Source organism: Motacilla alba, chromosome 18 (assembly GCF_015832195.1).
Source record: "Motacilla alba alba isolate MOTALB_02 chromosome 18, Motacilla_alba_V1.0_pri, whole genome shotgun sequence".
Classification (NCBI taxonomy): Eukaryota; Metazoa; Chordata; class Aves; order Passeriformes; family Motacillidae; genus Motacilla; species Motacilla alba.
The window spans coordinates 8,322,034-8,344,764 of NC_052033.1; the positions used below are offsets into that span (position 1 = coordinate 8,322,034).

The 22,731-nt window shown below is 41.8% G+C and overlaps 1 protein-coding gene and 1 non-coding gene across 2 annotated transcripts in view; one reads left to right on the forward strand and one right to left on the reverse strand.

Moving 5' to 3' along the window:
* The window catches only part of ERN1 (endoplasmic reticulum to nucleus signaling 1), a 33,154-nt gene extending 12,957 nt beyond the window's left edge, over positions 1-20,197 (reverse strand). Inside the window, exons 1-5 of the mRNA XM_038157341.1 lie at positions 19,611-20,197; positions 10,464-10,575; positions 1,981-2,014; positions 957-1,029; positions 225-297 (exon numbers count right to left, since the gene is read on the reverse strand). Coding sequence (XP_038013269.1) covers positions 225-297; positions 957-1,029; positions 1,981-2,014; positions 10,464-10,575; positions 19,611-19,676 — 358 coding nt within the window. The 5' untranslated portion in view covers positions 19,677-20,197. The remainder of the gene's footprint in view (positions 1-224; positions 298-956; positions 1,030-1,980; positions 2,015-10,463; positions 10,576-19,610) is intronic.
* Positions 20,198-22,548: 2,351 nt separating this feature from the next.
* Positions 22,549-22,611, forward strand: LOC119709622. Its single transcript, XR_005259390.1, has one exon. It is a non-coding gene; the product is annotated as a small nucleolar RNA SNORD104 (small nucleolar RNA).
* The last annotated feature ends 120 nt before the right edge of the window (positions 22,612-22,731 follow it).

Genomic DNA, 22,731 nt, shown 5'->3' on the forward strand with positions numbered 1-22,731 from the left:
CTGCTAAGAAAAGGTATTTACTCCTTCAGGAAAACAGATTGGTTTTAATCATCACACAGGGACTGCATTCTATATTAATCAGATTTTCTGTTATCAGAAAGATTTATGAACAATCATAATTACTACCCAAAATAAGGCCTATTTCCTTCAGTCTATCTGGCAGTCTCTGCATTTTGTAGTTGCTGAACATCTTACAATCTAAAGGAGATAAAATCTGAGCTCACCCATGTACAGGATCCCATCAGAACTGCGACAGGGAGATGCCTGCACCAGCTCTGGGATAGTAAATGGAAGTTTCTAGGGGAAAAACAAACAAGCAAGCAATAATTGTATTGGTTATTTCTAGTATTATAATATCTGAGAATTCAGCCAGAATAAATACTAAAATATTTAACAACCCTGACGTTCCTAAGGGAAATTACATCAGCTGAGGAAAAAAATCTTGTAGGAAACCAAACATTTTATCTGAATATCACCACAAAGTTTGAAAATGAAAGTCAAGCATTAGGCAGTAGCTGTGGCCTACATGGATTGGTGACTAATTTGAAAGGTTCAGCATTTTTGTTTGCTTACCAAATCCTATAAAAATCTTCTAAAGGGGTTAGCACAGAGCATTTATCAATCCTGCTTCTGGCAGATGGAATGTGTTTGGGGAGAGTGACACATCTGATTGGTGTTATTTTGGGTAGACCCTTTCCATCAAATCACTCTGAGATTATTCAGAATTTGGATAACAAAACATAACTTTTATTTGTAATTATCATTATTTTAGCAAGTTACAGAAAATTCGTACATGGGGACAAGACGTGGTGTTGATCTTTTCAAGTAGAAAGCACTTCCTGACAATCACAAGGTGGCAACATTCTGCTCTAACAAAATAAAAGTATGTTTTCCTTCTGCAAAGGCATGAGGTTGACTGGGGCACTTTTTAGGAGAGAATTTAAAATTATACTTACAGTCAAGCCTTCACTGTTCTTGCCACCTAGTGTGTACAAACTGCCATCATTTGGGTCGGGAAGAAAAGCTGGCCTAGGATTTAAGCAGCAATTATAAATTATAAAAATGCACTGTGCTTCTCAGAGAGCAGGAAAGAAACTGTGGTCATTGCTGGCTTTACAGAGAAGTTCACCTGACATTAAATGTTCTGAAGTTTGATTTATTAACTGTGAAAATTAAAAAATATAAGGAAGTTCAATAACTGATAAAATATAAGCCCCCTAACGTATTTGAGGGCACAAAGATTCAAATGTGGCAGGCAATGACTCAGGTGAAAGCTTTTAAACTAAACCTGCAAGCTCTTAAAATGACACAGATTTAGAACAATCCTAAACAAATAAACAAAACCAGAGAGCATAAGGAAGGCAAGAAACAATGAAAGAGTTTCCAGAATTAAGTAAATTTGAAAGGTAAATTGATCCCTACACCCAAACTACACAAAGATCCCCAAACTCACTCAAACCCTAATGTCTATGGTTCTATGATCAAAAAAAGAAAGGATGTCACCACTGACTTCAGAGACAAAGTTCAAGCCCCAAATTTACTACCTAAATGTGAGGTTGCTGCAGGGACCAATCTGAATTTACAGCTCAAGCATGTCATTTGCAGATTGTGGCTGTGGTGGTGGCTCTAGTTTCCTGTATTTCACTGGTTTTAGTCTCTGTTTGAGGGGGGTAGGTACAGAACCCAGAATCAGTCCTGGCTCTGTCACCTCCCACCTGCCACCCGTGGCACAGTTCACAGCCCTGATGTCCAAATCCAGCAAGGACTCCAGAGAACAGGCTGCAGACAGAATGCTTCTTCTTAGCTATTATGTATAGCTAATTCTATCCTTTTATCTGTTCCCCATACCACCTTAAATGGCCTTCTGCAAAGTGTGCAGCTTGTCTAGAACATAGATTGGTTTGGTTAAAATTAAACCAAATTTCAAGATGTCAGTGAAAATCAAACAAGCTGTAAATGAGATAAAGGAAACAGACTTACTCTTCCACATGGATCGGCACCTGGAGGACAGGATCTGCACACACAGAAAAAGAAAAAGTCAAAATACTAGCAATTGAATCCCTTGAACTCACCAGATACAGGATCAAGTCAGGCTTGCAACATCTTTAGAAAGGCTGATGCACAGTTTGAAAGTAAACTCTCAGCAGCCTCTTCTTGTTCCTGGAACTTGGTTCATAAAATGGGAAACTACAAAGCACCTGAAAAAGTCTCCTGAAGTCCTTTGTTCAGTTTTACCAACACTTAATACCTCAAAATTACTGAGAGCTTACAAAATCCTGAATCACAGGATTTTCACTCCTGATGCAAACACCATAGAAGTATCCTGATTTATAAGACATACTCTACAATTTCCAAGACAAACATGTGCTTATTAATGGGTATGCTGGCAGAAAATACCCCAGAAGCCAAGAGGATGCAATCCTCTAAGTATCTCCACTTCCACAGGGAAAATAAACTCCACTGGAATGAGTCTGAGTAAGAGGATGAAAAATGACCAAGCAAACCCTGTTTTTCACCTCTTCTGTCTCCATGCAAACATCATGATGCAACAGGAAGGAAATAAGAACAAAAACATTGATGTTTTGACAGCCTTTGACTGGGAAACTGGCACAGATTCTGGGCAGCCTGAGTGTACTGGGATATCTGCAGAGCTAAGCAAGACAAGAACAGGAAATTCAGGGTTCAGTACCCAGGGCTCACAGTCTGTACCACTCTGCAGGGCATGGCACCACACCAGCAGCTGGGTTTGATGGCAATGGCCTGCAAGGATGACCTGGTTTTACATGGATTAAAAAATCATAACCCCCTACCCAAGCAGATCTCTGGCTGCAACACAGCTGAAAGCAGCAGGCACCCAAAGAAGCACATTTCATTCCAGAGACAGAAAGAAAGCAGGATATGAGGGATAACAGTATAGTTATCTTTATTTCATTGATTTCTTCTTACAACAGTAAACATGCAGAGCAGCTTTGTTCAAAACATAACTTCATGTAATTTTTTTTCTCTTCAAGCCTAAAAATATTCCAGGATACACTCCCAAAGGTGTCAAAATAAACTCCATTTAATTCATTGAGAACCCAAACACACATCAAAGGCCATAAGAATAATTAACATTCAAACAAAGGAGTTTAGTGACTCATCTTCTGTATCTGTCTCTACAGACCAGGCTGCTTAGTCAGACTTTTTATGGCATTAACTCCATGAAGCAATTCATTTCTATCCCTTGTGTGAAGAAACTGGTTTCAGGATATGTTGGGAGGGACTCCTGCTCTCATTGATTACATGTTAATTATTTCTCAGTGTTTGCTTGAAGTATTCCACAAGCTTTATAATATCTAGTACAACACATGGTGACTTACATCATCAGCTCTCCATCCCTAGGGAAAAGCAAGAAAAAAGCATTTTTTGCCCATCATATACAGTGGATTGACTTGAGCTGAGCTGCTGGGTTGAACTACTAAAGGCAAACTGAGACCAAGTGTACGGGCTCAGGGTATCCCTAAATCTGGGTGAAATTACCTAAAAGAAGAGAGACATTAAAGACCAAAGGCAAGAGGTTTTGTAATCACAAATGCTTCATGGGAAAGGAACGCTCAGTTTTGTGAAAGAAACAGCATCATGAATCAGAACAGTGACACCTGGCTCAGAACAAGCAACACCTGGCTCAGTTAGGTAAGATTTAATGCAAATGCTACAACCATTGCTAAAGGCAAAAGCTAAATAAACTTGGTGAGTCTCTTGAAGAACTGATTACACAAAGAGAGTCTTGGTAAGAAAATAAACTCTCACCTGTGGTGGCAGTGACTATTGTGAAATAACAGCAGCTTCACTAGCAGCACTGGGGCAACTCTTTCCTCTTCCTACAAATGCCCTCAAATGATCACTAGGAGTAACAAAGCTGCACAACTTGTTTTTGAAGTGACTGCGTATTTATTGTTTCATTTTTAACAATGCAGATTTTCTACAAAATCACTTTCTAGTCAGCCTGGGCTAAACATAAGACTAACTAACATAAATAGCTTATTGTCAGAATAATCTTCAGAAACTTTTCATTTTAATTAGAGGACTGCTTTTTCTCTGAATTAAATAGTGGTGTGAAGCTGTTATATGACATTACAGAGTAAAACCACTACAATCTGAATAAATCTCCAACTTTGCTAACTGCACTGTTACTGGCAGGACACCTCAGAGTGAGGTGAGACCAACACAGACTGGGATTGCCTCAAATATCTCAGTATTTCAGGGGTTTTTCAAACACTGCTCAGGAAAACGTGAACAGTTACAGGAAATTTCAAAGTTAGGTTATGTCTTCTAGAAACTGATGCTGGTTTGTCCATGACATTTGCAGGAGAGCCTGGTTAGTAATGCTTCCCTAGAGCTCTCTATCCTGAAAATACAGGGGAGAGTAGTAATACAGCAAAGCATTTTTGGGCTAATACCTTGTTTTTGCTTAATTTTCTAAGACTGGGCAATCTACTTTTATCAACCAAAATAAAGTGCTCCCCTCTGCTCCAGGTAAAGATCTGAGGATTTCTGCATGATTTTATTGCCCACACAGTACTACAATAGTGAAAGGACACACCCACACATATCTGTGCAATAATTACTTGCATTGAGTTTTATCCCTCAGCTTGTATTTCTGAAAGCTGTTGGGAAAATGTCACTGAAAGCAGTTTCCAATGTCATCAATACAGGTCTCCTACACTTCAATAAACAATGCCAGAAGTCTCACGAAGGTCTCTGTTTGGCAGTGTTTTTCTGAAGCACTGCTGCCTATCAGATGACACGAAGGAGTCTTAGGGCACATCCCAAGCCATTCAGTGTGTACAGAAGCATCATTGTCATGAAAGTCCTTGAACTTCTCTTTAGTATCGGGTCTTCAACATCATGTCCTTCATCAGAAATGAAAAAATTCCTGCTTTTACTTATTTCTTAGTAACTGGAACTTGATTTATGAGCAAAGATAAAAAAAGTGGTAGATAGAACAGATTAAGAAGTTATGACAAAGCAGCAGGAATTTTTTTAGTACTTAGTGGCACATGAACCAAAACACTGATTATTCTGATGTCTTCCTGCACAGAGAAGTGTTGTGTATAAACTGTTAGAAAGCATTTACAGATTTCTGATTAATTTCCACATATGAGGCTCTTCACAAGGATGGAGGAGTTAGTTTTCTAAAGTGAAAGGAATTCTCCTGTCACTACTAGCACCATCCACCTGGAAAGACAGGCTGTGGAAAGACATTTTTCTACATTTTTAGTTACTGAGATGATGTAAATTTTCTCATTTTCTTAACACTTGCATGATCTTGAACCCAGGTTGTGGCTCTGCAGAGATCCTTTGAAGACAGACAATAAACTCTTCACATTGACTTTCATGTGGTTTGGGACCTGTTCCAGCCTCTATTTCAAAGTTTGTTTTGACATAAGAACTTGCTCTGAGATAAAAAGAGAATCTTAAGTTCAATTAATTGTTGCCAGTTCTTTCAATAGTTTTCATATGCTTGAGCACAGAGCAGTAAAAGAGTGAGCCCTCTTGTGACTGAAGTCACCTTTTGCTCCACCAAGGGGGCAAACAGAAAAAGCTGTTGCAAAAGTCAGAGCACTGAGGCCTCCACTGCTCTCCAGCTGCTCCCCACTCAAGTGCTGACATGCTGGGACTGAAGCACGACACTCTGCTTCCAAAACTCCCTGGAGTGCAGCTCCCTGTACCTGGGAAAGTCCCTCCACCAGGCCTGACCTGTTCCAACACCAACAGCAGCGGTGACAACCACTGAACACAGCAGCAGCTGTTCTGTACTGGAATGAAAGCTGGACAGAAAATGTGATCAAACTGAAAAATACATCTCCCTCAAGCCTTCAGCCATGTAGCAGGGAAAAGCCAAATTCTTGCAAGGTCCTACAGAAAGCTTTTTCCACTTTCTAGACTAAGAAAACAGATGTCAAAACAATTCTGGAGCATGGTGGGGGCAAGTTAGGAAGCAAGACAACATCCTGTAATTATCTCCAGTGCTGGAGAGAAGACTGAGTTTTCTATAGATATTTCCATGGGTTTCCAATATTTTTTTTCCTGCAGCCTCCACTAAGACAGATTATGTTACTGATTCCTACATTAAAAACTTGCAATTCAGCACACATCAGCTTTAGTTCCTAAACTGGTAACACAGCCTCTATTAGCAAAAAAAAATGTAAAATAAACCTTGTTAAGAAAAAAAAAAAAACAAAAACAAAAACAAAAAAACAAAAAACAAAAGGAGATTGATCCTACATTATAAAGATTTATTCTAGAACTCCAAGTGTTTATTTACAAGTACAGCAGTTATTAAAAAGCTGTTAACATAACGTCTGCCCGGTAATTTGGTAAATTATTTGGCTCTATTCCACTTCCCCAAAATGAACATTTTGACCTGGCAGCAGGCAGATGTCCCAATCCAGTTTGGGTTGCATCATGGCCAGAATATATTTGTGTGTGAGCAGAAGTGTATAACACGGTTCAGATGGTTCTGACCCACACTTTGCATACATATATGGAAAAAAGCCTTATGAAACTGTACCCACACACTAAATATAATGCACTTGACTCTTCTCCATATTTCACAAATACATTGTAAGATAAATTTGCCCTTTGCCCAAACTCCGAGTATTTTTAACATACAAGATAAAGATAAAGTTGCATGTTATCATCACTGCAATGTGCCCTTGGAGCCAATGACTGGAAAGGAGAAGTGGGAGGCTGAAACAGTGAGTAAGTCACCGCCCCACTGGAATGAGCTGGGAAAACGGTTTCCTGCCCTGAGGCCCTACCACAAGGTTTGGTCTAACGGGCCAATTGAAACCCATCCTCATCTGCTGCTGCAGGGACTGCAAGTGAGGCTAGAGACACAAACTGTGCTCTGGAATTTGCTGAAAACAGTACTGTTCTACAACTGGTTTGTTTTGACAATCCTTATTAATTTACAACTATGCACAAAGATATTATTTCTTGCATGGGAAAAACCACTGTTACTAAAGCAAGACCTACAGACCTCAGACATGCCCTTTAAAATCTGTATATTGGATCCCATAAATAGATAGAATCTTTATACCTTTGTCTTATCATAAGAGCCCTCTAAAATCTACAGGTTATAAGTGAGGTGTTGGAAATCAAAACCTTTTAAATTGATTGTGCACCATCATTTCTTGACTGCTACAAAGAACTGAAGATCATAACAAAATTTCTACTGGCTCTAAATGACAATCCAAATCTGCATATATTAAATGTTCTTCTGGCAAAATACTTTGAATTAGTTCTTAAGGGAAAGCTTTTAAGGAGCTGGTGAATTAAAAAAAAAAAAAAAAAAAAAGAGACCCCTTTGAACAATGCAACAGGTCAGAGAGAACAGAGGAACAGCCTGCCCAAGAGTACAGCTTGGAACACTGCAGCCTTAGCATCTCAAATTCAATGCTGAGTTCAATAAACCAAGCTCTTGAGTTAACAGAGGCGTACAAGGTGAGTTTTACAAAGATGTGAGGGAACAGCGCAGCCTTAAAATCAAACTGTTAAAGCTCACACTGAAATCAGAACTGTGAAATAAAGTCTGACAGCAAGGAGGAAAGCTTTTTCCAGATTCTGCCTTGGCAACAGGTTCTCATGACCATCTCTTTCTCTGTCCACTTGCATGTAAACACAAATCTGAAGGGCTGCACCTCTGTACCTTTCAAAGAGGTCTGTAGGAAATGACAAAAGTTTTCCATCAATTTTGGGAAAGAGGTTTCATCCTAAGGAACCTTACTGAGGATGCTGACTAAGTATCTTGCTAGTGGCAAGTGCAGAAAAGTGGGAGCCTATGGGAGCCCGTGCCACTGTCACTCGGGGCTGACAGCTCCTTGTATTGATCAGGGGTGGCACCAAGAGCCTCATTCAGCTGATGTGAAATGTGAGCCACAGCCCTTCCAACACCAGCTGTTAGTGTGGGCTCACAGCACAAGCAAAGGTGCCTCTCAGAAATTACAGAGGAGGAGGAATATGGGTTTTTCTCTAAACTTTCCAACCATTTGCCAGCTTTCCAAGGCCCAGGAAATGAGCAGCAATAGCTGCCTGCTCACTGAAAAATCCTGAGAACTGCCAGAGAACAAGAACCATTGAAGCCAACAGGAAATGGAGATTTTAATCACCCTCAACAAGTAAGTCCACGGTCTCATCACATATAACTGCAGGGACACAGCTTATTTCTGACAGTGGTAAGTCCTATTCCTAACTAGCCTACTTGTTGCCTGCTTTATGGGCACACAACTATTCTGACTGCCTTTCTCGCCAGCACTCCATGAAGGAAGGAAACCCAAACATGTTATTGTGGTGATAATCATTGCCTCATTTACTCCACACACCTAAGATAAGCTTCAGTGCTAAATGAAAACAAGCCACACATAGCAAGATATTCATGTTTGTTTAAGCACTGCCTGATAATGAACATGGCCTTGGTTTTTTCCCCTAATGAAAATAAAATGTACCTGAATTGCCCTTTGTTAAATACCTTGCTGCTCAAGTGCAGTAATAAAATGTTCCCTTCCTGGTGAGTGCCACTGCAGTGCTCCAGGTGACCTCCACAACTTCTCAAAGCACCTGAGCTACAACACATGGTTTATCTGCTATAATCAGGGTAAAATGGCACCTGCAAGAGCACTGCTTGCAGGGCAGGCAGCTTCCTGCCAGGTAGTCTTTGTTACAGCACCAGCATGTTGCTGACAGACAGTGCACCCAACTACTGTGTTTATACACTAATATTAATAATGAATTCTGCACTATTAGGTCTCTCCAGGGGTTCAGCACAGAAAGCTGAATGGGCTTTCATTTGTTTCCAACACTGTTGGGCCTCCCACCCACAGGGTGACCACCAACAAATACAGATTTGCAAAAATAAATAAACCCCCTCCCACTACAAATAAATTCACCAATTTATATGCACAGGCCCTTGTTCCGTGTCCACTTAACTCAGTTAACTCAGGAGGCATCTTGGAACACTGACACCTACCACTAATTCTTCTTTCACTGACCCCTGTGTGTTGCCCCATTACACAGAAATGAACTAAGGAGCAGCAAGTGTTTTGCCAAAATCGAGCGAGCACATCTCATGTACAAAAGATGCAGAAGTTAGCAGCAGAGAGGAAACAAGAAGTTCCATAAAACTAGATTTTCCAGTCTGGCAGTTCTACAGAACCAACAAGAGTTTTGCAACAATTCTTTTTTAAACAAGGGAAGTTCCCTGAGCAACACACTCTGATCAAGATTACTTTTGTTACCAAAGTGTGTTCATTTCTTCTGCAAAAAACCTCTTGCCATTTACTAAGTGTGGCTGCAAAGCAATGCCAGTTGTGATACCCTCCTAGACTAGCACTAGGCAGGGTATGTTTGTGTCACTGGAATGACAAAGAGACCAGCAAGTTTTTCTTAGCCTACAGCAGCACTAAATTGGGAAGCTGACAACCTGCTTTTAGGCAGGGCTGTTCAGGAAAAGGATGGGTCTAAATTTAAACAGGAGATGGGAGAAGACCAAGATCCTTCAAGAAAATACTTGGCTTAGCCCCTTCTACTCTAAGAGCTACGAAAGCCTTCTTTGCTCATTTAAAAAGTTAACTTTTTGTCTGATAGATCTGCTTTCAAATACAAATAGCTTCACAAAGAAGAACAACTGGTTGGTACTGCAGACACCAGACAGGCACAATCCATTTCCCACCACTTCGGCTCACCTACTAATCTGACAGGTTTAAAAACAGAGGACAGAATGATGCAGTCACTGACTACTTCCATTTGACCCTCTAATTTATTTCCAGACGTGAAGGTGCTACTATCATATCTGCCATACATAATCAGAGTCCCACTAAAAAAAATTTGCTAATTTTGTTTACAAATACTAATTTTTTCATCAAGACAGAACTAGCTCTGCTCAGTAATTAAAATTACAAAATCACTTCCAGTCACTGAACAATGTTAAATTCCTTTATACAAGTGCAGTTCTTTTAGTTAAAAAACTGTGTGTTCCTAAACATCTGTTATAGAAAAATCCCTGAGGTTTGCAGGATATGCACTGCACCAGAGAATGTAGGGTATTCCAGAGACAGCAACCCTTTGCCATCAGTTCCAAAAGCTGACACATCTATTCTGTTCTATGCTTGCTTCTATTGCAGTCATTCCCATAAAACATGACACCTACCAATCATATCACCACACCTTAAACATCCAGGGGAAAAAAACCAAACAAACAAATCCCCAAAAACCTAAAAAAACCTCATATAAACCTGGAAAATACCTACAAGTAAAATTATGAAGATGAACATGACTCTAGAAACACTGTAGCTTAATTCTAGAACAAGAACAAAATTAAAAAATAAAAGAAAGTATTTATCAGATCTTACAACAGTTGGAATTGCCAATTAATCTGTTGTTTCTGCTACTGAGTAGAGGCCATCAGGACACCTCCTGCTCACCTTCTTTTAAAGTCCACTTGATTGCTCCTGTCCTCTTGCTGACAGCATGCAAACTTCCATCCAGGGTTGAAACAAACAACAGTGTTTCTGGCACAGTTACTGAGCTGCTGTTCTGGAAAAGAAAAACCAATATGATGAGTATGATTATTCACTACAGAGTTTACTCATAACTGGCAGACAGTACATGGGCTAGAACATCCCTTCTTTTAAATGCACGGACTGAACAACTTTCTTGCCCCTTTGAATTCAGTGATTTTTGGTTTGGTTAATTTGCTGTTAATACTGCAGATGTTACTGTGCTAAGTTCCTCTAGAAACAGACTGGGATATGCTTTAACTCCAGCTCCATTTTCAATTTGATATCAAATCTTCTTGCACTAGTATTAGGAGAGACCAGAGACAGGGCTGATCTAGGAAAGGACTGACAAAAAGACCATGCAGTAAGTTATGAAGAGTGAGGAAGTTCAGAGCAGCTCAGAGAACCCACATGTCAATGTCAAAGCCATTCTCCTCCCAGGTACACAGTACAGGTACTCTGCCAGGTTCAGCCCCCTAGAAATGAAGAGCCCTTGGCTGGATGGAACCTGGATAAATACAACTGAACAATGACAAATAGTCTGCTGTGGCTGAGACAGGTGGAGCTGCAAGCACTGTCAGCTGCCTCTGAGCAAGGGCAAAATATTTAGGAGAGATGCAGTTTAAAGGCTGGAGAAGATCCATACTGGTGAATCTCTTGTGGTTTTATTCCTCATGTCTCCCAATACAATACTGTCTGTCTGCAGTACAGAGCACATAACACTGTTAAGGAATATGACCCATCAGGATGAGCACATCCACAGTCATCTCTGAGAAAGCAGCTGGCTGCAGGGCTCAAACCTGCATTTCCCATTCCAATTCATTCTGCCCCTGGGGAGCAGTTTGGTGCCACTCTCCTTCCTCCAGCCCAAGCAGGTTTTGAGCCTGGCCCTTGCAGGAAAAGGAATTTTATTAAAAGGGCATCACACAAACACCAAGGACTCAGAACTGTGCAATTATTGTGGGAACTGAGACTAAGTCCAAGGTCTTCCATCACATAAAGCAGAACAAGCATGTTAATTTAATGCCTGCTCTTCTCTTCCTGCCTAAAGATGATCCCAGACATCCTAAGACTGACCCATTTCTGTTTTCCAGGGCTCAAGTTTTTGCTCAAGTAACTTTTTGTTTGCAGGCTGTATCTGCATTGCTCATCTGCGTGACACCTGCCACGCTTCAAAGTTTCACAGTTAAATATAGTTCTTAACCTACCACACAAAATGAAAATGCATTCATTTTACAAAACTAATGTCTTCAATGACTTATTGTAAAAAAACAATTACTGGTCATGTTAGAATTACTGCAAAGCAAAATACTTAACTGCCAAATTAAAATACAAGGAATAACTTTGAACGCTATACATTTTAGTGCAATCCAACTAAAGCATTATACTTTCAGGCAAAGCACAGAGCTAAAAGGATAATACAGAGATAAAAGGATAACTAGCCAACACTCAGATTGCACCTATAAATATTGTACATTCTTCTTTGCAGTCATAATCAGCTGGAGCACACAATTGTAAAACACACAGTGCAGAAAAAAATGGAAGTACAAGTCAACCATAGATCAGAAATAATTGCTGTAAGGCCAGAAAAAAAATGGGAAAAGTATCTTAACACATAAATATAATATTGATTGCATGGCATTAAATTATGCAGGCTGCAGAGTCATCTGCACCTAGATAAAATATTTACATCTGGGATTAAACTTTGCAGTATTTGTTCAAACAGGGACAGTGCATAACAGTTGCCCTATAAAAAAGCACCTCAAGATGCTACTGATCAGAACTGAACTCACAGTACCTTTCAAGCCTAACAACCTGATTGGGTGTAAAAGCAGAGGGGCTCTGTTATAAAGTTAGGAGATCTCAGTCGTCTGTATTATTACTTTTGTTAAACTGTTGTAGCCACTGTATCAAAGTAATTAATGAAAATTTTGTCACCAAGGTATTTTTGTATACAAAACTACACTTAGGATGGTGTAATTGATTAATCATCATTAGCCCAGTCTTCCTAAATCAGCATTTAACAAGCCAGATTCACTGATTCTGCAGTGAGAGGGGGAAGACACAACCTACACTCCACTATCACAACCCTTCAGGGCTGAAAACCATCTGATTGTGAGGCTCAGTTTAGTAAGCACAGTGAAACTGCACCTAGAGTGAAACAGTAAATTGAGCAAGAAAATACAACTGTTAAAGACAGGAAATTAAAACTATTTGAGTTCCTTTAAATTGCAGGTGGGAATTTGACACCCAGAATGTAATGACTGGTGATGAAATTTAGTTGCAACTAAAATACAACATACAGCAAATCCACAACATCATCTGTGTATACAGACTTAAGATTGTTTTTCTAGGCTACTTCTTATTCTCTGTACAAGTCTTATCTTTTATCTTATCTTACAGAATCAGTATATTCTTCATAAACCATGTTCTCTTCCTGTCTTCTGATTAAGAAATAAATACATGTAACATTTTCACTAAACATTTGCCTGTAAAATAACCATCATGAGAATGGTTGGGTATCACATATCAGGAATACACAGTGTATAGAACATTACTTGTTGTAGATTGTAGATTTAACACTTTCATAGATATTCATTTGAATATCTATTTATTAGGGCATCAAGGATACAGAAATTAAGGAATTAAATGTGAGCTCTGAAACTCTGATCAAAACATCAGTAACCAGTATTGTCTTCCAGATTGTTGGTGTTTTAGCAGGTTCCTAGGACTTGGGACCCAACAGAAGTACAAACATGCAAAGGGTTCCTCTGCACACTGCACTCGGAGCAGGAAAACATTTCTGTACTTCCCTCCAGTCACAAGCTGAACAACAGAGAAAGAAAACCATAGCTGAAGAAGTGTTCCTGCAAGTTTCAGTGGAAAACCAAATGAACACCTGGCTGTTGCCTAGACAGTCCTAGACAGTTCTCAGAAAGCTCTTAGATATGACCAAGATCATGAAATCCCAACAGCTTTTTCTAAAGCTTTTAGTGTAGGACCCTTGGCATGGGAGAGGAAAAGCACCACTTCCAGCTACCATCCCATGGTGTCTGGCATGGCTAACAGGGAGATGTGAACTTTCCTGGGATGGGAAGGACTTGTGGCGTTCACAGGCACCACGGGAACAGCACCCTGGAAGAGCCATCAGGTCTCTCCAGCCAGGGAACCCATCGGCTCTGGGCCCAGTTCTGCTCCCTGTCCAAGGAGTTTCACTGGGACAGAAACCAGCACGGAGGCCCTGGGATTCCTTTGACAAGGAGATCCTGCCACATGCATGCATCGTTTCCCTGTAAAATACACAGCTTTTCTGATGTTCTCCCTCAAACCCCTTCCCCCTGCCACCTCCGGTCTATGTTTAAGTTTCACTTCTTCTGAAGGGCTTTCTTATATTCAGCTATCAAAGTCACATTGATGTGGTCACTGCAACCGTGTGTGTTGAAGATAACATCTCCTTTGGGGGAAAGATTGAATATAGGGCAGAATTCATTAGTTCTTCCCTTACTTATAAATTTGTATTTGAACACAGATGAAATACATAAAATGCCATTATTAAAATCATCTATTCACTCATCATTTTCAAAGCACGTGCTATCATGCAGTTGACATCACCCAGCTCAGTAGCACACTGACCCTGGTGAAGAATTTGACCTAAATTTAAGAAAAGCCCCAATGACTCTGTAGATTTTGCTATGCAATATTGCTCATTCATTTTGTTCAGTGTGTACAGTAGTCACTTGGAGAAGGCAAGGGAGTTTGTATAATATTATGGAAACAAGGCTTTATTCTTTCAAATTTTATCAAGCAATAGATAGAAAATGGAACAGATTATTTAAATAATTACTTGTGTTTCACCCAGACTGAGAAATTAAAAATACTTTCTCTTGGGGTTTTTTGTAACTTATATCAGTGGCTAGAGACTGAAGTATCAAAGTTGCAACTATTGAATAGATTTATTTTGAACACAAAGCTTTGTAATTAATTGATTAATGGATTAAAGCCTGGGATTAGCAATGCAATGAAAAACTATAGAAATTATAAAAATCTGTATGTACAAGACACACTTGTTTTCATTTTTCTGTGAAGTATGTAAGAGCTTTCTCTACCACAAAAAGATATCATAATCTCAGTCCTGAGACAGACTCTATAATAACTGGTAACACAGATCCTGTCCTCCCTCCCTGCAAGGGTGAGGTCCCAACTGTTGTGATGCAATGCAAATTCTTAAGAGACTTTTATTTCATATTGCCATTCTATTTCTAGGAAGATACAACTGACCCCAAGAAAAATATGTCAGGACATGAAGCAACTAAGCAAAAAGAACTTAATTTAGTGAACGAAGAAAATGAGGCGGAAGGAAAACCTGGTTTGGTTCCTTCTTTCACTTCATCTGAAATTGCAACATCTATTTTAACACATACCCTCTTTGGAATTCAGTAAGAGCTTCTACTGCCTTGACAGTCTGTACTCATAACAATCTTCCACATCAACAGCAATATAAGGTTAACGATTTCCAATAATTTGAAATTACCTGGGGACTGCTTTAGAATTAATTTTAATCATTTAATTCAAAAGACAAAATTTCAAGCTCTCATTGCATTCAAATTTGACAAAAGTTTTAAAGCTGACTGCTAATAATCCATAACAGCCTAAAATTTGTGGCTAAGCAGAAAAGAGTATTTTTAAGCTAGAATAGAAATATACTACCTAATAGCAAAAGAAATGATATATACTAGTAAAGTCTCCCATAAGACTCTTCCCCTCAGTCTAGATCTACCATATCTTTAGTTAAAATGTTTTAGAAATCCAAGTAACAAAATTACTCAAAACAATTCTGAAGGACCCGGCAGTGAAGTGAAGGTCAGTGAAAGCTGTAGAACAAGTTCTGGTGCGTGTGGTGCAGTTCAGTGTCAAGGGTGATAACATCTTTCACCCCAATAGCTATGATTTTTCTAAGGATTACCAAAGCTATGCCTTAGTTTGTTTTATTGTGTTAGAAGAGAGCAGATTCTCACAGCAATAATTTTTTCTATTAATTCATCTGCTTAAAACCACCATTTTTGAAACAAAGGTCATCAGGAAGGCACAAATCACACTGAAGTCAGTGGGAAAAGCAGATAGAAAACCAGGCCACTGAGTTCCTTGAGGTTACAGCTCTGCAACCCAGAAATATGTTTTGCTGTGGGGGTGATACCACACGAGGTTCTTCAAGTATGAATAAAGAACAGGAAAACACTTCCCAGTGACCCCGGATGGATGACAGTGTGTGCTGATTTCAAGAACTGTTACTGATTTCATAGAGATAATTGTGTGCTCACGAGTAAATAAAACCGTGCCATGTCTTAGCAGGGAAATAATTTTCTTTTCTGAGTCTGAAGTAGGAGCACATATGCACCAAACTTAATGTGTTGGACTGATGGATGATAAACGATGGACGGTTTGCTAACTATAACAGCCCTCTAATTTCTTTGATAACACCTGGCTTACCAAACCAAAATGTTGACAAGATACAAATTATCACTCAAGGAAAAAAAACCTCTGATATTCCTCACTCCGTACTTAGCCTCATAAACATCAGGCTATGCATTCCCATTTTATTCAAAAACTATTAAAAACCAGCTTCAGCACTGACAGCACCAGACACTATCCTCACAACAACAAAAGCCTATACCATAATTGATGCTAGTGGAACCACAGCTGGTAAACCCATAAGGACGCAAAGCAAAATATTTTTAGACATTAGCACACACTGCAGGCACTCGGCATATTCATCACAGATAGCCTGTGAATCATTACCCTGGTTTTGACAGCTATCTCATTACACTGCCAGGCTACAGGCTAAGGCTCCCTTGTGCATGATAAAACCAGGCCATGAAGAAAGTCTTTGTAAAATTCAGTAAACTACTGGGGGGAGTTTTCCAGTATAACTAATAACGAAGTTAAGATACGAAAGAGAGTTGACAAAAATATGTTTTATGTTCCTAGAAAGCGAAATGAAATCTACAGATCTTTTAATCTTAAACTGAATTTTAACGGCTTGGTTAGCCATTTCTCATCATGCTGTAACCCAGTTCAGTGAGTTCTCATTCATACACCCATTCATACACCCACTCCTCCATGCAATGGAAAAACTGAGCAGTACAGGAGATCCACTCCAACTGTTCCCTGCCTGGACTCACCTTGGAGTGGTCTCTCCACCAGGAACTTCCAGCAGAGCTTTCACATTTGATTTTCTGTGTAAAACCCAAATGTATTTCAATAGCCACAAGAACACCAACAACCCAAATGACAGCAGAGTTATGAACACATGAATTTATACTCCAGGACAGAGTTGTCCATGATAATTTAGGTGTGCAAGACAAATTACATTTCCCTCCCCCACAAAAAAAAAAAAAAAAAAAACACCTCTAAACCCTATTATACTATTTTTTTTAGCAACTAAGGAGATCTGCAACTCAAATAAAAAGTATTCATTAACTCAATGCTTGAATATGTCCTCCGTAAACCTTCTGCTGTCTCACATGGGTTTTCACACCTATCGGTTCTCTGGCCAAACACCTCATGCTGAGATAAAGAACACACCAGAAGAAACAGCACCTGGCTGAGGCCGGGGTTTTTCCATGTCAGGTGCTGCCTACACAGTGTAACCCAGCACTGAAACTCGTCCCACCGGCTGCAGGAGGGGACAGACCCATGTTCCAAATGCCACTTTAATCCCAGGGAGGTTGGTATTTTTCAGTTGCACTGACTCTGCATTAAAAGAGAAACAAGCACAGTTTGCTACATCCCAGGGCTCACAAAAACAAGGGATTTTTCACTCTAAAGAGAGCTGTAAATCATTACTGTGTAATATTGATGGCAACTGTAATTTACTGACAGCTCTGCTGCATTTCTCATTGCTCTATCTGAGATTTCATCTTTTTAATGTGCTCCCATTCATTGGAGGGCAGTTCCAAGAGCTGTAAACTGTGTCACCCAAACAGCAAGAAGCAGCATTTTCCTGTCTGTAAAGAACAGTCAGGAAAGGAAGACGAAAGGAAGACCTTGTATGAACTTATACAAACTAAAAAAACAATATTAGAGATGGGCTATTAGGTAACAAAGAGTACAATTATCAGCCAAAGAACTTACAAAACAGCAGATCACCACCACTACTCTTAAAAGAAATCTACAGAAAAAACAATCTGCAAAATCTTTAGGCAACCTCATGTTTTGAAGTTACCTCAACACTGAAATTGTATGCCAGTCTTTCTCATGGGAGTTTATTAGTCAAGTGACATGAATAGTTTTAAATAAGCCTCCACAGTTAAATGGGTTATTCACAGGTGAGATGACTGGGACTGAGTTCACAGGAATGAAAACTAGTTCTGAAAAGCAACTGAACTACAGAATAGATTTCAACTTGGAAGTCATGGTGAGGATCCACAGCTCGCAGAGCAAAAAGACCAGGGTAAGAGCCAAGAAAAGGAACAGAAATGGAGAACTCCGACACTGATCTGAGCTGAGATGGCAGAGCAGGGAAACCAAGGGAAGAGGGAAATCTAGAGAAAAAATGGGCTGAATTCTACCAGGACAGGAGTCCAGTCTTTTGTGATTATGCAAGTGAAATTATATAAAATTTAGCAGTAATCTGGTGATGTCAAAAATAATTTAGGTATTTAAAAATATTTCTTAATGTTCTTATTCAGAACTGTTTCTAAAACTCAGTAAGTTGCAAATCAGTATTTTCCTTGCAAAATATGAAACCCAAACCTGTGAGCACCATGAAAAGACCTCAGTCCAGCCTTACAGACCAGTCTAAGACAAACACATTAGCACTATACAGTAAAGATTGTAAAGTAATTTTTGTTGACAGCCTGCATTTAATTTTTTCCAGTTTCCTAATGAAGTAACAAGAGTAGGTATGTTGCCAGCTTAACTGCTAATGTGTTTACTCTACTTCTAAAGAAGGGGAGTGGAGTTATTATATCGCAGGTGAAAAACAAAGCCTTCAGCTTTGCTCAACCTGAACTAGAACCCCATATATTACAGCAGCTTTTTCAGGTAACAATGAACAATCCATCAAAGAACATAACATAAAGGTTTTTTTGTGCTACACTTGAGTATAATGGAAACAGTGAATGCCAGATGGCCTTTCCATTGTCTCCTGATCTGGAGAACCTGCTAACAAGCACACCTTTCAGAAGTGAATTTTTGAAGTTAGCTATCCATCTCAGTACACACACAGCAGACAGCACCCACTGTAAAGTACACTGGTTAAAATTATTACCTCTGTAAAAATAATCTGCTCAGCATTCCATCTGCTTTGCACCAGTTTCCCTATTCCATGCACTTTTATTGCTCCACCTATTGCAATACCTTATAACCAACCTGGTTATTTCTTAAGAGGTTTTGTAGGGCAGTGACTCGTGCACTTTGTCTTCCACCTTTGAATTTAAAACTGTGGGTTTGGATCCCAACCAACCACATGTACGTTAATGCACATTGCTGCATTTGCTCTGGAAACAGAGTGATCAAAATGCCATGACAGTATAGAAGGAATGTAGGCAATCACATGTATTTGGTTATCAATACAATGTGGGGTTTTTTCCCAGAAAAAAACCCAAACCCCCATACTTATTAAGGGACAGAGCAAACCTTCTAGCATGTCTCACTGGTTCCCGACCCATCTACAAAGTTTCAGTTTACAAAAGTTTCTTTGTACTACTGTTTCAAAAGTTTTTCTGTGCTACTTTGTACAACTACCTCGTGGGAAATGAGCTGTATTTTCACACTGCGAGGTACGCATACATACGCGTCCAGGTAACATGCCAGGCGGGCTCAGCTGCAGGTACACGGCTGGTGGGCTGGGACAGGCTATGTGGCTGCAGCCCCTCGCCTGCGCGCCCAGGGGCACACGGCGGCAGCGACGGCGGACCGGGAGGTGTGCTGGCTCTGCGGACACCGCCGGGCTGCGGGCACCCCCGGCCAACCTTCGCTAACCCCGGCGGGAGCCCCCCAGCTCCCCTCCCGCGGCCCTCCCCGCGCCCCGGCTGCCCCTGCCGTTCTCCGGCCCAGCGGGCCCGGGCTTACCGCGAGCCTCGGCGGGAGCAGCAGCAGCGCGGCCAGGCTGAGGAGGAGGCGGCGGAGCGGCTCCATGGCTGCACCGCGGGGCCGCTCCCCCCGCACGGCGCTGCCTCCGGAGCGGCGCGTCCGGCGCTCCCCGCGGCGGGCGGGGCGGGCTCAGGGGCCGCGCACGTCACCCGCGGGCGGACGGGCCGCGCCGGGCACCGCGCTCAGCGACCGCCCGGGCAGCCGCCGGGCCGGGGCCCGGGAGCGGCCCGAGGTGCCCCGCGGTTCCGCGCCGCTGCCGGAGCCTCCCGTTCGTGTGAGCCCCGACCGACCCGCCGCCCGCTCCGGGGCTCGGCCGGCAGCCCCACGGGGAACCGCGGGGTGCGATGGCAGCTGGCTACTGCTGCTGTGTAGTGATAAAAAAATACCTAAATCCAGGCAGCACCAGTCAGTCGCCTCCTTCCCCCGGCACCACCCTGCCCGGAATAACTGGGCAGTCAGGCGTTGGAAGGGGCTGCCCAAGGGAAGTGATGGAGTCGCCGTACCTGGAGGTGTTTGAGGCGTCTGGATCTGCCACTGAGTGATATTTAATGGTTTGGGGGCTGCAGTGGCAGTGCTGGGTAGACAATTGGACTTGGTGATCCTAAAGGTCTCTTCCAACCTTGATGACTCTGTGATTCTTGTTTTCCTACTGATTTTGTATTTTCAGAACAGATCACGCCAAATGTATTTGGCATAGCTCCTGCCTTTGACAGACTTCGTTAACCCTGGGCCTTGCAAGGCCTTAAATAAATGCCAAAAAAAAAAGCCCCAACATGCCCCTTTGAACCAAAAAACCGGTCCAGGCTTCTCTGAACAGATAAAAATAAACACAAAAAGTGTTGAACCAAATGGAAGAAGCTTCAAACAGAAGAGATTAAATTTAGAGTGCCTGGCAAAGGCCCAGTGTTCAGCCACCTATTTATATAACAAAGCCACTTTGTCCTTGTACACATTGTTTGCTTTTTAATGGTGATATCACTAATGGAGCTGCAGGGCACACAGAGTTCTGGGCATATGCACACACGAGCTCTCACAGTGAGCGTGCCTTTGATGGCAGGAGATGTAATAATCACCCAGAATCACGGAATATACTGCCCTGGAAGGGACCGAGGATCAAGTTCAACTCCTGCACAGGACAGCCCAGCAATCCCACAGTGCCTCAGAGCCTTGTCCGAATGATGACCTGACCTGTAAGTCTGAATATATAAAAATATGCTGGAGCTACAAACCACACCATGATTCCAGTTCTCTGATGTGTTTCATTATGGGGCCTTGACTTTTAAGAATTTGTGCCATGTGAGAAGAAGCAAACCCCTAAACACTCTGTGTGTGCCATGGCAGCAGCACCCCGTTACATTAGAGGAGGAATTTATCAGTTGTTGTATAAATGCTGTAGTATGCCAGATCCAAACTGGAGTTATTTCACACTAGCGTCTCCCATGGCCTCAAAAGAGATAAAAAACCCCCCAAAAAACCGGCTGAGGTAGGAGGGGAGCCGGGTGTTGGTGACGTTATAAATGTAATTGCCAATTAAGCCGGATCAATAATTTGCGAGAGTCAAATTATTATAAAATAACAAAGTATAAAATTTATTTTGCATTCGAATTCACAATTTAAGCCGGCCACGAATTAAAACGGACAGAGCCAAGCCCGGGACATTGGCTCTGGTGACACACGAACGCAGCCCTGAGCCCCTGTCGCGTCAGAGTGGTAGTGGCACGATATCGCCATGTCCGAGTCCAGTTTTTAGACTCTTTTTCTTGCCAGAGGCAAGGATGTCCTTTGTCCTTTTCATAATCAGACGAGCTTCCAAAGCTTCTCCTGTCCAAGGATAATACTATCAGATGGGTAAACAGTCCAGTCTCCGATGTCTTGGGAATAATTCATTGGTCTCTTGTCTTCTGCTAGACGAGTTCTCAAAGACCGCATTGCAATACACAAAACCGTGGGGGGGGGGGGGGGAAGATAGACATGTTAAACAGTCTTTTACCAGTAGTCCTTTACATGTTAGTGGATTTCCCAGAAACAGACTATAGGTTAGGTAAATTATCGTAAAATACGCTATCTCTCCAGTTATCTGTGGCCAGGTGTGCCACTGATGTCTTACTCTCTGATTTAGTTAAGGTTTCCAGTTCCTGTGCTGTCCCCTTTTCTTCACATGTAAACTCAGCAAGACTATAGGTGGTATGTGTCGGACAACTGGTTTCCCAAGCCTGAAAGTTTCAGTGTAAACCTCATCTCTTGGCTTTGGCAACTAGTCTGGGCATGTTCCTTTTAGCAGTATTCCTTTGTTGAGTGTAGCTGTAAACTTTTAATATTCTTATAATAGAGCTATGTTTTAGTACATTCATAATACTAGATTTATAATAGCACTACATTTAATATATTTATAACATGATAATGTTTTATCTGCCTATGAATTCTGACATATCTATAACAGTGAGCACCCTCAGCTCCCAGCTGCTCCCCTCAGGAGCCACCTCAGCACCCGCTCTGCCGGAGCAGATCTGACCGTGGCCTCAGCTTTTAGATTTTTAATACCGAACGTTATTTCTTCACAGCAACAAAGCGCGAGAGCAAACTAGGAAGAGATGAGTGCTACTGTTCCTGAACAGGCGAAAGCTGCCGCACACGGCGGGGGGAGACACGAAACCAGCGCTCCCTCAGACCCCCCGCTCGACCCCTCCGTGCCGCCCCGCCCGCTGCCCTCACGCAACCCCGCCCAGCCTCGCGCGCAACAGCGCCCAGATCAGCACGTGCCCCCGGCTTCCCACTCTATTGGGCGAGACGAAGAGGGCGGGGCTAGCCTCTCTATAAAGAAGAGCGCGGCGGATTCCGGGCCTTTCTGTCGGCGTGGCCAGCGAGGTGAGCGGGGTGGCGGTGCCAGAGTGGGGCGGGCGGGCGGTGAGGCCGGGCCGCAGTGATGTCTCTTGACACGTGTTAGACTGCTGACATACGTGAAGCAAAACTACTGCTGAGCGCCCCGGCGGCGTCCACCCTGCGGGGCGGCCGGGGTGTACCGCATCAATAACCTCCCCTTTACTCTCGGTGTTTTGCAGGGCCCGTGCGGCGAGCGGCGGCCGGGAGCGGCGGTAAATAA